General features: G+C 46.5%; 1 protein-coding gene across 4 annotated transcripts in view; it reads right to left on the bottom strand.

Annotated features, from left to right (window-relative positions):
- FUNDC2 (FUN14 domain containing 2) overlaps positions 1–15,137 on the bottom strand; it is a 39,449-nt gene that overhangs the window by 13,111 nt on the left and 11,201 nt on the right. Inside the window, exon 5 of one of the 4 annotated variants that reach the window (XM_054713626.1) lies at positions 7,233–8,610. The exons of the other annotated variants lie outside the window; for them this stretch is intronic. Coding sequence (XP_054569601.1) covers positions 8,533–8,610 — 78 coding nt within the window. The 3' untranslated portion in view covers positions 7,233–8,532. Of the gene's footprint in view, positions 1–7,232; positions 8,611–15,137 lie in introns of those variants that run through there. 4 annotated transcript variants of the gene reach the window in all.

The following is a 15,137-nucleotide window of genomic DNA, read 5'->3' as shown; positions in this document are numbered from 1 at the left end:
CTCAAAATCACGTGAGACCCAGACCCAGCCGCCCCCGCCCCATTGGGCTAGATTCAGACCCGGCCAGTCCCACCCTTGTCAAGCCCTGCTGGGCAGGGGCGTAGCCTCAGGTCCCCTGGCTCAGCGCCAGGATGGGGGGCATTGCCTGAGGTCCCCCAGCCCAGACCGGGGTGGGGGTGTGCCTTGAGGTCCTCCATCAAGCCCCACCAGATGGGGGACATGGCCTAAGATCCCCTGTCAAGCCCCGCTGGGTGGGGGGCACGGCCTGAGGTCCCCCGTCAAGCCCCGCCAGGCGGGGGGGGCGCAGCCTGAGGTCCCCTGTCAAGCCCTGCCGGGTGGGGGATGCGGCCTGAGGTCCCCTGTCAAACCCCACAGGGTCGGGCATAGCCTCAGGTCTCTGCTGATTTCTCTTTAAGGCTCCTTATGGGAACTTGGCCTCAGCTGTGGGTGCAGCCATCTTTGTGTCAGAGTGATGGTCAATTAGCATATTCCCTCTTTATTAGATAGGATAGACTAGAAGCCCGGTGCATGAAATTCATGCACGAGGAGGAGGAACCAAGATGGCGGCAAAGTTAAACAACTAAACTGCCGCCTCGCACAACAATTTCAAAAATACAACTAAAAAACAAAACGTCTACCACCCAGAACCATGGGAAAGCTGGCTGAGTGGTAGATTTACAACTAAGAAGAGAAGGGAGCACAAACGCTGGAGAGCTGAGGTACGGAGGCGCGCGCGCGAAGCGGGCTGGCGGCAGGCGACTGAGTGCGCGGCTTTTCTTCAAACCAAAGGGAGACAAACTCCCAATCACTCTGAGCTCCAGTTTCTGGGGACACGCGGGGGACCCAGACGCCTACGGGGAGAAGCTGGACTCCCGGCCATCGATCGGAGAGTGAGAGTGACTTTTCTGCAGAGGTGCGCCCAGCAATCAGGCTTTGCTGCGCTGGAGCGCGGGACACGGGCACTTGGAAACTCGGAAAGGCAGAGACAGCTGAAGGCAGCCAAGGCCGTTGGCCATGCCCCAGCCTAGTGATGCCTTGAGACCCCGCCCCCCCCCGAGACCCCGCCCCACACATTCTATAAATTCGCCCAGGCTCCACACAGCAACTTTTACATATAAATGGCCTGTTCTGTGACAGCTCAACCAAATTAACTGCAGCTCCAGTCAGACTGCTCCAAAACCATCCAAGCAAAGAGGAGAAAACTGTAGCTCTTGCTGTGCCTCAGACCTGCACCCCATTGGAGATCCAGACACTAGGGTATCTAGTGGTCGGTGTGGATGACACCAGATTTCAACCACTCTCATAAGGGACACATTCAAGAGGCAAACTCAGTGAGCACCAAAGCCCTACTGTGTCTCCAGCACAGCAATTCTTCCGTTATAGATACAGCAGGTCCTCACAGCCAATTGGCCTGGAGGTCAATTCCTCCCAGTGTACCAACAGCAATCAGGTCTTTTAACTACACCAAGACTTTCCACTCAGCCCACAAAGGGGTGTACCAAGAGTGACCACCTAGAGTGATTGGGGAAGCTGAGCTACCGGCCCCTATAGGTCACTGACCACACAAAGCCACTCCATCAACACAGGGAGGCAGCCAAAATGCGGAGACACCGAAGTATGTCACAAGTAGGAGAGATAGAGGAAAGCAAATTAATGGACGACACAGTGTTCAGAACCACATTTATAAGGTTACTCAAGAATCTTCTAAAAACCGCTGAGAAACTTGAAGAGACCTTCAAGGACTTTAATGAGAATACCAAAAAAATGGAAAAGGACCAGTCAGAAATTATGCATACACTGTCTGAAATAAAGAATATACAGACACTCAACTCTAGACCACCGTACCAGAAGAGTCAAACCAAAGATCTGGGATATGAGGAAGAAAAAAACACCCAACCAGAGAGGCGGAAAGAAAGAAGAATCCAAAAGTGTGAGGATAGCGTAAGGAGCCTCTGGGATGGCTTTAAGCGTACCAATATCCGAATATTTGGGGTGCCAGAAGAAGAGAGAGAGCAAGATACTGAAAACCTATTTGAAGAAATAATGACAGAAAACTTCCCCCACCTGGTGAAAGAAATAGACTTACAAGTTCAGGAAGCGCACAGAACCCCAAACAAGAGGAATCCAAAGAGGACCACACCAAGACACATCATAATTAAAATGCCAAGGGCAAAAGACAAAGAGATAATATTAAAAGCAGCAAGACAAAAACAGTTACCTACAAGGGAGCACCCATACGATTGTCAGCTGATTTCTCAACAGAAACTATGCAGGCCAGACAGGAATGGCAAGAAATATTCAAAGTGATGAATAGCAAGAACCTACAACCAAGATTACTCTACCCAGCAAAGTTATCATTCAGAATTGAAGGGAAGATAAAGAGCTTCACAGATAAGAAAAAGCTAAAGGAGTTCATCACCACCAAACCAGTATTATATGAAATGCTGAAAGGTATTCTTTAAAAAGAGGAAAAAGAAGAAAAAAGTAAAGATAAAAATTATGAACAACAAATACATATCTATCAACAAGTGAATCTAAAAATCAAGTGAATTAAAAATCTGAGGAACAGAATAAACTGGTGAACATAATAGAATCAGAGGCATAGAATGGGAGTGGATTGATAATTCTCAGGGGGAAAGGGGTGTCTGTGTGAGGGGTATGAGAAGAGACTGGACAAAAATCATACACCTATGGATAAGGACAACAGGGGGGAGGTAAGGGCAGGGGGGGGGGTGGGAACCGGGTGGTGGGAGATATGGGGGGAAAAAAGGAGAAACAATTGTAATAATCTGAACAATAAAGATTTATTTTTAAAAAAAGAAATTCATGCACGAAGGGAGGTTCCCTCAGCGCAGCCTGCACCCTCTCCAATTGGGGACCCCTTACGGGATGTCCGACTGCCATTTTAGGCCCGATCCCAGGGACATCCGGCAGTTGGACATCCCTCTCATAATCTGTAACTACTGGCTCCTAACTGCTCACCTGCCTGCCTGCCTGATTGCCCCTAACTGCCTCAGCTTGCCAGCCTGATCACCCCTAACTGCCCTCCCCTGCCAACCTGATCGCCCCTAACTGGCCTCTCCTGCTGGCCTGGTTGCCCCCAACAGCCCTCCCCTGTAGGCCTGATGTCACCCCAACTGCCCTCCTCTTTGGCCAATTTGGTTCTGATTGGCCAGTTCCTATGCCAGCGTCAAAAGCTTTGCCTCCAAGGTAGCCACTGGCTCCCCACAACACCCACCTGTATTACTGATTGGTCAGTTCCTATGCCAGTCAGCATCAAAAGCTCGACCTGCTTGACAGCCATTTTTTCCCCACTGCAACCACCTTTGGTTCTGATTGGTCAATTCCTATGCCAGTCAGTGTCCAAAGCTCCGCCTTCTAGGCAGCCATTGGCTACCCACTGCACCCACGTTTCGTTCTCATTGGTAGGTTTCTATGCCAGTCAGCATCAAAAGCTCTGCCTCCTGGGCAGCCATTGGCTCCCCTCAGCACCCACCTTTGATTCTGATTGGTCAGTTTCTATGCCAGTCAGTGTCAGAAGCTCCACCTTCTAAGCAGCCATAGGTTCCCTATAGCACCCACCTTTGGTTCTGATTGGTAAATTCCTATGCCAGTCAGTGTCAAAAGCTATGCCTTCTAGGCAGCCATTGGCTATCCACAGCACCCATGTTTGGTTCTCATTGGTCAGTTCCTATGCCAGTAAGCGTCAAAAGCTCCACCTCCTAGGCAGACATTTGTTCCCCACAGCACCCACCTTTGATTCTGATTGGTCGGTTTGTATGCCAGTCAGTGTCCAAAGCTCCGCCTCCTAGGCAGCCATTGGCTACACAACACACATATTTCATTCTCATTGGTTGATTTCTATGGCAGTCAGCATTAAAAGCTCCATGTCCTGGGCTGCCATTAGCTCCCCACAGCACCCACCTTTGGTTCTGATTTGTCAGTTCCTATGCCAGTCAGGGTCAGAAGCTCCGCCTCCTAGGCAGCCACTGATTCCCCACAGTACCCACCTTTGGTTCTGATTGGTAAGTTCCTATGCCAGTCAGTGTCAAAAGCTATGCCTTCTAGGCAGCCATTGGCTATCCACGGCACCCATATTTGGTTCTGATTGGTCGGTTCCTATGCCAGTCAGTGTCAGAAGCTCCGCCTTCTAGGCAGCCATTGGCTACCCACCGCACCCATATTTGTTTCCCATTGGTCAGTTCCTATGCCAGTCATTGTCAGAAGCTCTGTCTGCTAGGCAGCCATTGGCTACCCACCACAACCATACTTCATCCCCATTGGTCGGTTTCTATGCTGTCCGCATGAAAAGCTGCGCCTCCTACACAGCCATTGGCTCCCCACAGCACCCATCTGTGGTTATGATTGGTCAGTTTTTATGCCAGTCAGCAACAGAAGCTCCACCTCCTAGACAGCCATTGGTTCCCTACAGCACCACCTATGGTTCTCATTGGTCAGTCAATGTCAGAAGCTCCGCCTTCTAGGCAGCCATTTGTTCCCCACAGCACCCACCTTTAGTTCTGATTGGTTGGTTCCTATGCCAGTCAGAGTCCAAAGCCCCACCTCCTAGGCAGCCAATGGCTATACACTACACCCATATTTTGTTCATTGGTTGTTTTTTATGCCAGTCAGCATTAAAAGCTCCTCCTCCTGGGCTGCCATTGGTTTCCCACATCACCCATCTGTGGTTCTGATTGGTCAGTTCCTATGCCAGTCAGCGGCAGAAGCTCCGCCTCCTATACAACCATTGGTTCCCCACAGCACCCACCTTTGGTACTCATTGGTAAGTTCCTATGCCAGTCAGCATCTCCAAACCTATCTCTGGGCCTTATCAAAGAGGCGGGGCTTAACAGCAGCCCCATAGAGAAAAGAAAAGCCTTGCTGCTCTCGAAGATCAGAAAGTGGAAGAGAAAGAGAGAGGTAAGTACACTGATCAACAGCTTCCACTGAGGCTGCAGATCAGACTGACTCACTTTCTGGTCTCAGCCACCTGGGCAGTCAGTGCTGGGTTGCCAGGCTGCAGCTGGGCAACACAGCACTGACTTCCGGATGGTCAGCGTTTCGTCATGAGCGGTGGGTTTAACCTGGGTCTTTATTAAGATTATAACCCACTCAAAGCAGCTTAGATCAACCTGCTAACCTTTGTTGTCATCACTGATAATCATAAAAAAAAAAAAAGATGGACAAAAGGCAACCCACGGCTTACTGGAAAGGCATTCAGTGGCCACTCTCCCCAAATGCAACCCAAAGGTGCACAGGGCACTTCAGTTAGGTTTCATATTCACCATTCCATTGGTCTGGGTGAGTCACATGGGTAGTCATGAAAGGCTTCAGCCTTGCCATATTTGGCATAACCTGGGTACCCAGGCATCAGAATGGGGGCAACTAGGGAACAAATAACCATTCTTCAATAAATATACTGGAAGTCAAAATAAAAAGAACATATAAGACTGAGACCTGAGACATCCAAATGGATGTCTTATATGGATTGATTCAAACAAACCCAATGTAAACTTGAGAGGGAACTTTGAACACTGACTACATAATTGATGCAATTAAGGGATTGTTCGTTTTTTATATAATAGGGTATTGGATTTATGATTTTTAAAGAGCTCTTTCCTTTGAGAGATACATACTAAAATATAAAATGACACATTTGGTATTTATTTCAAAATAAATCATAAAACAAGCTATAATTTGATTATCATTGTAGGTGGGTGATAGATACATAGGGGATCAAGTGTATCATTTTCTCTACTTTTGTATATATTTGAAAGCTTCCATAATAAAAAGTGAAAATATTTTAAGTTCTTGTATAAAAATATGCAACAAAGAGGCTCATAGTATTACTACTGAGGATGATTTATAAACATTGCAAGCAAAATAACTTAAGCTGCCATAAAGTACTACCGTAATGTAAGGAGAAAAATGCACCAATCAGAAAGGATATATGCACCCCTATGTTCATAGCAGCACAATTTACAATAGCCAAGATTTGGAAACAGCCTAAGTGCCCATCAGCAGATGAGTGGAGCAAATGGATGAATTCTAAAAAGTTCCACAAATCCACTGCTACAATTTCCACATTCAATATACCATTCCCAAGGTGAGTTAAAAGGCAAACATTTTATTTATTTATTTTATAATATTCTTTGTGTTTCTTTTCTTTTTAATATATTTTATTGATTTTTTACAGAGAGGGATAGAGAGTTAGAAACATCGATGAGAGCGAAACATCGATCAGCTGCCTCTTGCACACCCCCTACTGGGGATGTGCCCGCAACCAAGGTACATGCCCTTGACAGGAATCGAACCTGGGACCCTTGAGTCCACAGGCCGACGCTCTATCCACTGAGCCAAACCGGTTTTGGCAAAAGGCAAACATTTTAAAAGAAAGGTCTTAAAAACATACATTTTGCAAGGGATTAACTGCAAGTTTAAAAACAAATTCCAGCCCTAGCTGATCTGGCTTAGTGGATAGAGCATCAGTCTGTGGACTAAAAGGTCCCAGGTTGATTCTGGTCAAGGGCATAAGCCCGGGTTGTGGGCTCGATCCCTGTTAAGGGGTGTGCAGGAGGCAGCCAATCAATGATTCTCTCTCATCATGAATGTTCCTATCTCTCCCTCTCCCTTATGCTCTGAAATCAATAAAAATATATTTTAAAAAAACCAAATTCCAAGTTTTCTGTATTCTCAGAACTCATAAAGTCTTTATTCCTTAAAAAACAGAAATAAAAAAATAGTCTCAATGTTTACATCAGCTCCTTTTCCAGATGCCTTTGTATGAGGTCATTATTCATATATTCGGCAAATGGTGAGTACCTATTAAGTGCTAGTCTCCATGGTATAATGGTGAACACACAAGCCTTGCCCTCTAGAAGCAGGTATTCTAGATAGGGCTGCAGATGTGGTATCAGGCCATTACAGCAAAATGCACTAAGATTCTAAGCCTATGTGTGTCTATAAACTCTTTTTAAAATATTTTTTATTGACTTTGGAGAGGAAAGGAAGAGAGAGAGATAGAAACACCAATGATGAGAATCACTGATCAGCTGCCTCCTGAATTTCCCCCACGGGGGGGGGGGGGGGATCAAGCCCACAACCCAGGCATGTGCCCCTGGCCGGAATTGAACCTGGGACCCTTCAGTCCGTAGGCTGACACTCTATCCTATCCACTGAGCCAAACCGGCTAAGGCTAAGCTTTTGTTTTAAAGAATAAGTCTAAGAGTCAGTCATGATGGAAATAATTTATTTCACATGTGTTATGCCACCATTCTCAATTCTGAATACCTGGGATGCTACATTTTTATTTTATTGTGTCCTCACCCAAAGATATTTTTCCATTGGTTTTTAGAGAGAGTGGGTGGGGGAGATACAGAGAGAGAGCAACATCGATGTGAGATAGACCCATCCATTGGTTGCCTCCAGCACTTGCCCCTATCAGGGCTGGGGATCGAGCATGCAACCCAGGTACATGCCCTTGACCGGAATTGAACCTGGGACCCTTCAGTCCATGGGCTGACACTCTAACCAGAGTCAAATTGGCCAGGACAGGGATGCTACCTCTTTAAAACTGGTTCAAATGTTACGTATTTTATACTAACTGGGTAAAGAAACAGAATTGGCACAAAGGAGCCAACTACCCCTAATGCTTTGTCAAGAAGTAAAGAATACTTCACATTTCAAAGCTTAAAACTGTATGAAAAAAAAAACAGAACAAAACCAAGAGCTTCCTCCTCCCAGCTAAAGTCATTTATTTGACCATAAATAAACACTTTGGGAATAGCCATGAGATGCATTATCCTGTATGGTGGAAACCCCCCATCCCCGGATAACATCTTAACGCCCCAAAATGATTCATTAAGTCTGATTATCCAATGATGGATCTATTGGTTGATTTCCCTAAAGTTTTTCCCACCAAACACCGTATCTTCAGTTCATCATATATGTTTAGCACAAGTTCATTCTACATCCGTAACTTTTCAATTATAGCGTTTATGCCACCATTTTGTCAGGATAATTGTAAGTTATAAATACCTCTCTTTCTGTAATCCAAAGCCAACTAAAAAAGAAAGTAGACACCAAAAATCTTTCATGCTTAAAGGCAAATGTATTCAGTTCCTTTCCATGTCGCACATAATAAGGTATCTATGTGCTTGTTATTCCTGTTCTGATTCAAGTTTGGGGCACCTTTGAGAATCCACTTATCCTCCACAGTGAGCTATATTGCACTGTGTGCTAGTAAGTATCTGATGTCGGGGGGGAAAGGAACATTCCTAACCTATAGCTCAGTCAAGTGGGGAGTGTTCTGGGAGGACAGGTAGTCTATTGTCTCTTCCGTTGTTGTCATGAGGCTCACAGGAGGGTCATTATCAGTTCGTATCAACAGATGCCTATAGAAGCCATTCAGATATGCTACAGCAGGGAGGAAGGCACAGGAGAAGAGGAGGAGGAGACTCGATGTCCTATGATGGAGTGTAGAGGCTGATCTAGGTACAGAAACCGGGAATAACGGAAACGAGGAAATCCTCCTTAGGATGCCATGCCAAGCAGAAAACCTCCGAAAAATCCACCAGTCACTAGAACGTTCTTCTTCACAAATGACACCATCTGGGAAACAGGAGACAGCGCAATAAGCTATATTGCTAAGGATATTATTATTATTATTATTATTATTATTAGAAACTAGAGGCCTGGCGCATGAAATTCATGCGTGGGTAGGGTCCCTAGGCCTGGCCTGTGATCAGGGCCAATCTTCCCTGGCTGCCGGCAGCTGGCCCTGCCCACTGCCAGTCGCCTTCTGTGTGTGGGGCAATGGGCCCTGGCACCGCCACCACCCACCCCATTGGGCGATCGGGGCCTGTGGGCTGGGGACAGCTCCTGCATTGAGCGTCTGTCCCCTGGTCAGTGCATGTCATAGCTGACCAGTCGTTCTGCCATCCAGTCAATTTGCATATTACACTTTTATATATATATACAGATTGTCTCTTATCTCTGCAATCTTGACAATGTCAATCCCCTCATCTGTTGAGTAGTTTGTACTTTACCCACAGGGTAAGGGAAGCCATGAACAGACCTACATGTGAAAAACAGCCCTGGCTGCTGTGGGGAGAATAAGACTACAGGGAGCCCAGTAGGAAGCAGGACACAGATCAGGAGGTGAGATGGTAGGTGATTGGATCAAGGTGGTGGCAGGGGTGCTAGTGCACAGTGATCAAATTCAACAGATGTTTTCAAGACAGGACTTCGTGTGACCACATATCTGGTCATACGGGGGCTGTGGAGGTGAAGTCAAGTGAGAGTGGAAGGGAGGGGGAGAGACAGAGAGGAACATCGATATTGAGAGACACATCGATTGGCTGCCTCCCGCACCAATGGATTCTGTCTTTAGGAAAAAAGCTAAGAAATCCGCCCAAAAGTTCACATAGGGACAGGGAAGGACAGAGTTCTTGGGGGCAGTTATGGGGAAAGAGTAGAGCTGTGTTCAATAAACTGGTTAGAGCAATTCAAGATTTCCAATTTCACTCCTTCCAATTTCTTCAACACCTGCTGTCCAGTGGAGGCTGCTCACTCTGAATCTCAACTCCAAATTTCTTACATTCATCCTATCCATCCATCCATCTGTCCATCCACCCATCCCCCTCTGACACCTTCTTTCAAGGAAATGCTATGTATTCTTATTCTCACACTTCACTACATCAGACGATGACTAAGAGATGAGGTCCTTATTTTCTTAAGTTCCCAAAGCCTCCTACATCCAGTCAAGTTCCTACTCATCTGAAGTTCCCATGTGTGTGCTCTATAATCTCCACTTCAGACAGAATGTTGGTAAGAGAACTTTCTTCCAAGTATAACCACCACCTTCAAAAGTGTTCATGGGGCCCTAGCTGGTTTGGCTCAGTGGATAGAGCATCGGCCCGAGGACTGAAGGGCCCCAGGTTCGATTCTGGTCAAGGGCACATGCCCTGGATGGGGCTCGATCCCTAGTAGGGGGTGTGCAGGAGGCAGCCGATCAATAATTCTCTCTCATCACTGATGTTTCTCTCTCTCTTCCTTTCCCTTCCTCTCTGAAATCAATAAAAATATATATTTTGAAAAAAAAGTGTTAATGGGGCCTGGCTGGTGTGGCTCGGTGGTTGAGCATGGACCCATGAACCAGGAGGTCATAGTTCGATTCCCTGTCAGGTCACATGTCCTGGTTGTGAGCTCGGTCCTCAGTAGGGGATGTGCAAGAGGCAGCTGATCGATGATTCTCTCATCATTGATGTTTCTCTCTCTCTCCCTTTCCCTTCCTCTCTTTGAAATCAATAAAAACATTTTTAAAAAGTGTTCATGGGCTGAGGACTCTCGGATGGAAGGTGTGGAAGAGTGGGAGGGTGGAAAGTGATCAACCAAAGAACTTGTATGCATATATGCATAACCCATGGACACAGACAATACGGTGATGAAGGCCTGGGGTGGGTGGGCTAGAACGGGTCAATGGGGGGGAAAGAGGGACAAGTGTGGTACTTTTAACAAGATTTTTAAAGTATTCATGGAAAGAACACATCCAGCATTCTGGCCTAATCATTTCTTCTGAACTGAAGTACAATGACTTCATCACCCAATCACTTAAAAGCCACTCACATCCTGAACTTCCTCTGACCTTTTCTACTCCACTACTCCATCCTCCTGTGACCCGAGAGCCTCCTCACTCATACTGGACCCAGGTCTTCCTGTGTCACTTTCACTCCCTCCCGCCACCCCGACTCAACTGGACCTCACATTTCCCTACTTGAGGCATTGTCTTTGCCATCTGCCATCAGGGGGAATGGAAAAAAACTCATACAACTTCCTGAAGTGATTGCCTTCATTCATTACTTTTACTTACTTCCTACTCATTTCTCAAATTGCTCTAGTTTGGCTTTCAACTCCACAACCCCACTAAAAGTGTTCTCACTGAAGTCACTGTTGTGGCTAAATACTGAATTTATTGTTTTCATTCCCCACCTCCCAAATAAGACCACGATGAGCTCTGAGAGGAGAACCAGCCACTATCCTGAGGCATGTGACAGTGCCAGGCCATTAACAGGAATACAAATAGTTGTGGAATAAACCAATTCCAAACCTTTTGGTTAGTTTATAACAAGTTCCCTCTGCGAGTCAAAAGTTGGTTTAATCAAACATTAACCTTAAACTTTGTATTATTATACTTCTAGTATCACTAAAGTTTTCTTCAACAATCACGTTTTATAACTGTTTGAATAATAAAGTTTTGGCAGCCAGGCTGGTGTGGCTCAGTGGCTGAGTGTCAACCTATGAACCAGAAGGTCACAGTTGGATTCCCAGTCAGGGCACATGCCCAGGTTGTGGGCTTGATACCCAGTAGGGGCATGCAGGAAGCAGCCAATCGATTATTCTCTTTCATCATTGATGTTTCTAACTTGAACATCAATGATGTTCCTCTCTCTGAAATCTGTTCCTCTCTCTGAAATCAATAAAAACGCATTTTAAAATATAAAGTTTTGGCAAAATGAGAAAAGTGTAAGTTTCATAAATGAGCTTGAGGAAGAGGGATGGAAGGGGGGAACGAAAAGCAGGAACTATCTAGGCTCCTGAACCCCCCCATAAATGCTACTTCCTACTCTGGGTAAAAGACCGGCTTTGCCAACCAACTGCCACCATACAAAAACTGTCCTCATATGCAGATTTTTAATATTTCCTACAACATTTGTGATATCATACTATGTTAGTACAGTTTTGGTAATATTATTATACTTAAAATCCTTTTTTCTTGAAATATTAATGTTTTTTTAAAATATATTTTATTTATTTTTTACAGAGAGGAAGGGAGAGGGAGAGAGAGTTAGAAACATCGATGAGAGAGAAACATCAATCAGCTGCCTCCTGCACACCTACTACTGGGGATGTGCCCACAACCAGGGTACATGCCCTTGACCGGAATCGAACCTGGGACCTTTCAGGCCCCAGGCCAATGCTCTATCCACTGAGCCAAACCGGTTAGGGTAAAATATTGTTTATTGCATCTAATCCTATATAATAAAAGGCTAATATGCAAATTGTCCCCCTGGGTGTTCGACCAGGAGACTGGGAGTTCAATTGCTCACTATGACATGAGCCGACTACCAGGGGGCGGCGTGGAACATGGTGGGAGACCAGTGGCAGTGGTGGGGTGCTGAGAGAGCAAGGAAATGAGGAGGCAGGGAGGCCAGGAGGCCGGGAGGTGGGGAACTGCAAGGTGGCGGCGCATGGGTGGCGAGGAAAGGAGGAGACGGGGAGGGAGGGAACCTGATCAGCCCTGATTGCTGGCCAGGCCTAGGGAACCTACCTGTGCACGAATTTCTTTTCTTTTCTTTTTTTAAATATATTTTATTGATTTTTTACAGAGAGGAAGAGAGAGGGATAGAGAGTTAGAAACATCGATGAGAGAGAAACATCAATTAGCTGCCTCCTGCACACCCCCTACTGGGGATGTGCCCGCAACCAAGGTACATGCCCTTGACCAGAATCAAACCTGGGACCTTTCAGTCCGCAGGCTGACGCTCTATCCACTGAGCCAAACCAGTTTCGGCTCTGTGCACGAATTTCATGCACCAGGCTTCTAGTCTACACCAATAAAAGAGAAACATGCAAATTACCATCACTCCACTATGCCCAACAGCCAATCAGAGTGAGTATGCAAAATAAACTGAAAATATGGCGGCAGCCCCGTCCCCCAGCCACTCTGGGCCTGTGGGAGTCGGAGAAGTCGGGTGCCAGCGCCTGAGGCTGCCTGCAGCCAGGGAGACCAAGAAGCCACCTGCCCCGTGATCCCAGGCCGCAGACAGCAGCAGAAGCCTCACGTCTGCCTGCCCCATGTCCTGTGGGAGACTTAGAAACTGAGCCCCAGCACCTGAGGCTGGGTGAGGCCCGGGAGAAGAAGAAACCACCTTCCCCATGATCCCAGGCCACAGCCAAGTGGAGAAGCCGCCCACCCCACGTCCTTGGGGAGACGAGAAACCGGGTGCCAGCAACAGACTTGCTGCAGCCCTGGAGATAAAGAAGCTGCCTGCCCTGTGATCCCTGGCTGCAGCCAGCTGGAGAAGTCGCCCCTACTGCATCCCAGGAAGACGGAAAAGCCGCACGCCTGTGGTCCAGGCACCAGCACCTGTGACTGGCTACAGCCTGGTAGATGGAGAAGCTGCCCACCCTGCAGTCCCAGGCACCAGTACCTGCGGTTGGCTATGGCCTAGGAGATGGAGAAGCCACCCACCCCGTGGTCCTGAGTGCCAGCACTTGCAGCTGCAGCCCAGGCAAAGCCACCTGCCCACCATCCCCTGAGGCTGCAGCCGGCCTGGGTGCCTTTGGCTGACCAGAGAGAGGGAAGCCCCAATCCCGGGTGCATGTGGTTGGCTGGATGAAGGAATCCTGGGTCCTGGGTGCAGGGCCGAGGCAGAGGTGGTTAGGGGCAATTAAGCCAGCAGGGGCACAGTTAGGGACGATCAGGCTGGCAGGTAGAAGCAGTTAGGGGCAATCAGGCAGGCAGGCGAGCAGTTAGGAGCCAGCAGTTCTGGATTGTGAGAGGGATGTCCGACTGCCAGTTATCCCGAGGGGTCCTAGATTGGAGAGGGTGCAGGCCGGGCTGAGGGACACCCTCCCCCCCTCATCCCCCCCCTTACCCCCCTCCCGTGCACAAATTTCGTGCACGGGGCCTCTAGTATTATTATATTAAAGAACGTTTTTCTTGAATAATGGGTGTTTATTGCATGTAACATTATTATATTTAACCCTTTGCACTCGCTTGCTTTTTTCATCGAGCTGCTACCGATGCTAACTGTGTCGAGTCACACTCGACATCCGAGTGCAAAAGGTTAAAATCATTTTTATTTTTATTTTTTTAAGTATATTTTATTGATTTTTACAGAGAGGAAGGGAAAGGGATAGAGAGTTGGAAACATCGATGAGAGAGAAACATCGATCAGCTGCCTCCTGCATACCCCCTACTGGGGATGTGTCCGCAACCAAGGTACATGCCCTGGACTGGAATTGGACCTGGACCGTTGAGTCCACAGGCCGATGCTCTATCCACTGAGCCAAACCGGTCAAGGCTAAAATCATTTTTCTTTAGATATTAATGTTTACTGCATATAACATTACTAAAGATCGTTTTTATTGAAATAAAAAAAATTTTAAATAAAAATTTAAAAAATTAAAAATTTTTTTAACTCAATTAAAAAAAACACACACTAAAAAACTCTCCTCATATACCTGGCTATGTGGAATGGTAGGTTCAGCCTTTTTCTAGCCTGCTAAGTCATTTACCACTCAGCTATGTGCTTTCCAACTCTCCAAATTTGCTGACATTTGTTGTCTACTGATATTCCTCTCCTGTTCCCTTGGTCCTTGTGGATTTAACCACTTTTATTTTGTTGCTGTCATTTAGATATATTTCAGAAGGAATCATAGAATTGCTATGTTTAATCTGCCAACATTTAACCCAAGTTCACCTATTACCACCTCTTCTATTTGATTACATGACTTTCTCCCGTCACTGCTACTAGAGTTTGAGTGCCTCAAAGACAAGGCCTAGTTCAGTTTACCACTAAATCATAAATCCTTTCCCTTTCTCTGTGAATCCAGAACTCCATTGCTCCAGGCTATGGAAGGTGCCAGCCATTTATTTCTCTACAGTTCAGTGTAATTATTACTTTGGGACATCTAACATATTTCTCTTTTTCAAATATATTTTTACTGATTTCAGAGAGGAAGGGAGATAGAAACATCAATGATGAGAGATAATCAATAATTGGCTGCCTCCTGCATGCCCCCTACTGGGGATCGAGCCCACAACCCTGGGTATGTGCCCTGACTGGGAATCAAACAGTGATCTCCTGGTTCATAGATCAACCCTCAACCACTGCACCACACCAGCTGGGCTAATAAAGCAGTAGCAAAACACATCCTTTTAAAAAGGAAAACTTTTTCCTGTTCCTCCAGTGCCAGCCAATATAACCTAACTCGGTTTTGTGCAAACCACACCCCATGGGTCAAATCCAGCTGGCTGCATGCTTTAAAATCAACTTCCATCATATCACAGCTGCACCCACTTTGTCTGAATATCATTTATGACTATTTTCGTGCTATACAGTGGAGTTCAG

The sequence above is a fragment of the Eptesicus fuscus genome, chromosome 1, assembly GCF_027574615.1.
Source record: "Eptesicus fuscus isolate TK198812 chromosome 1, DD_ASM_mEF_20220401, whole genome shotgun sequence".
Lineage (NCBI taxonomy): Eukaryota > Metazoa > Chordata > Mammalia > Chiroptera > Vespertilionidae > Eptesicus > Eptesicus fuscus.
This window is presented reverse-complemented; position numbering and strand designations above follow the sequence as displayed.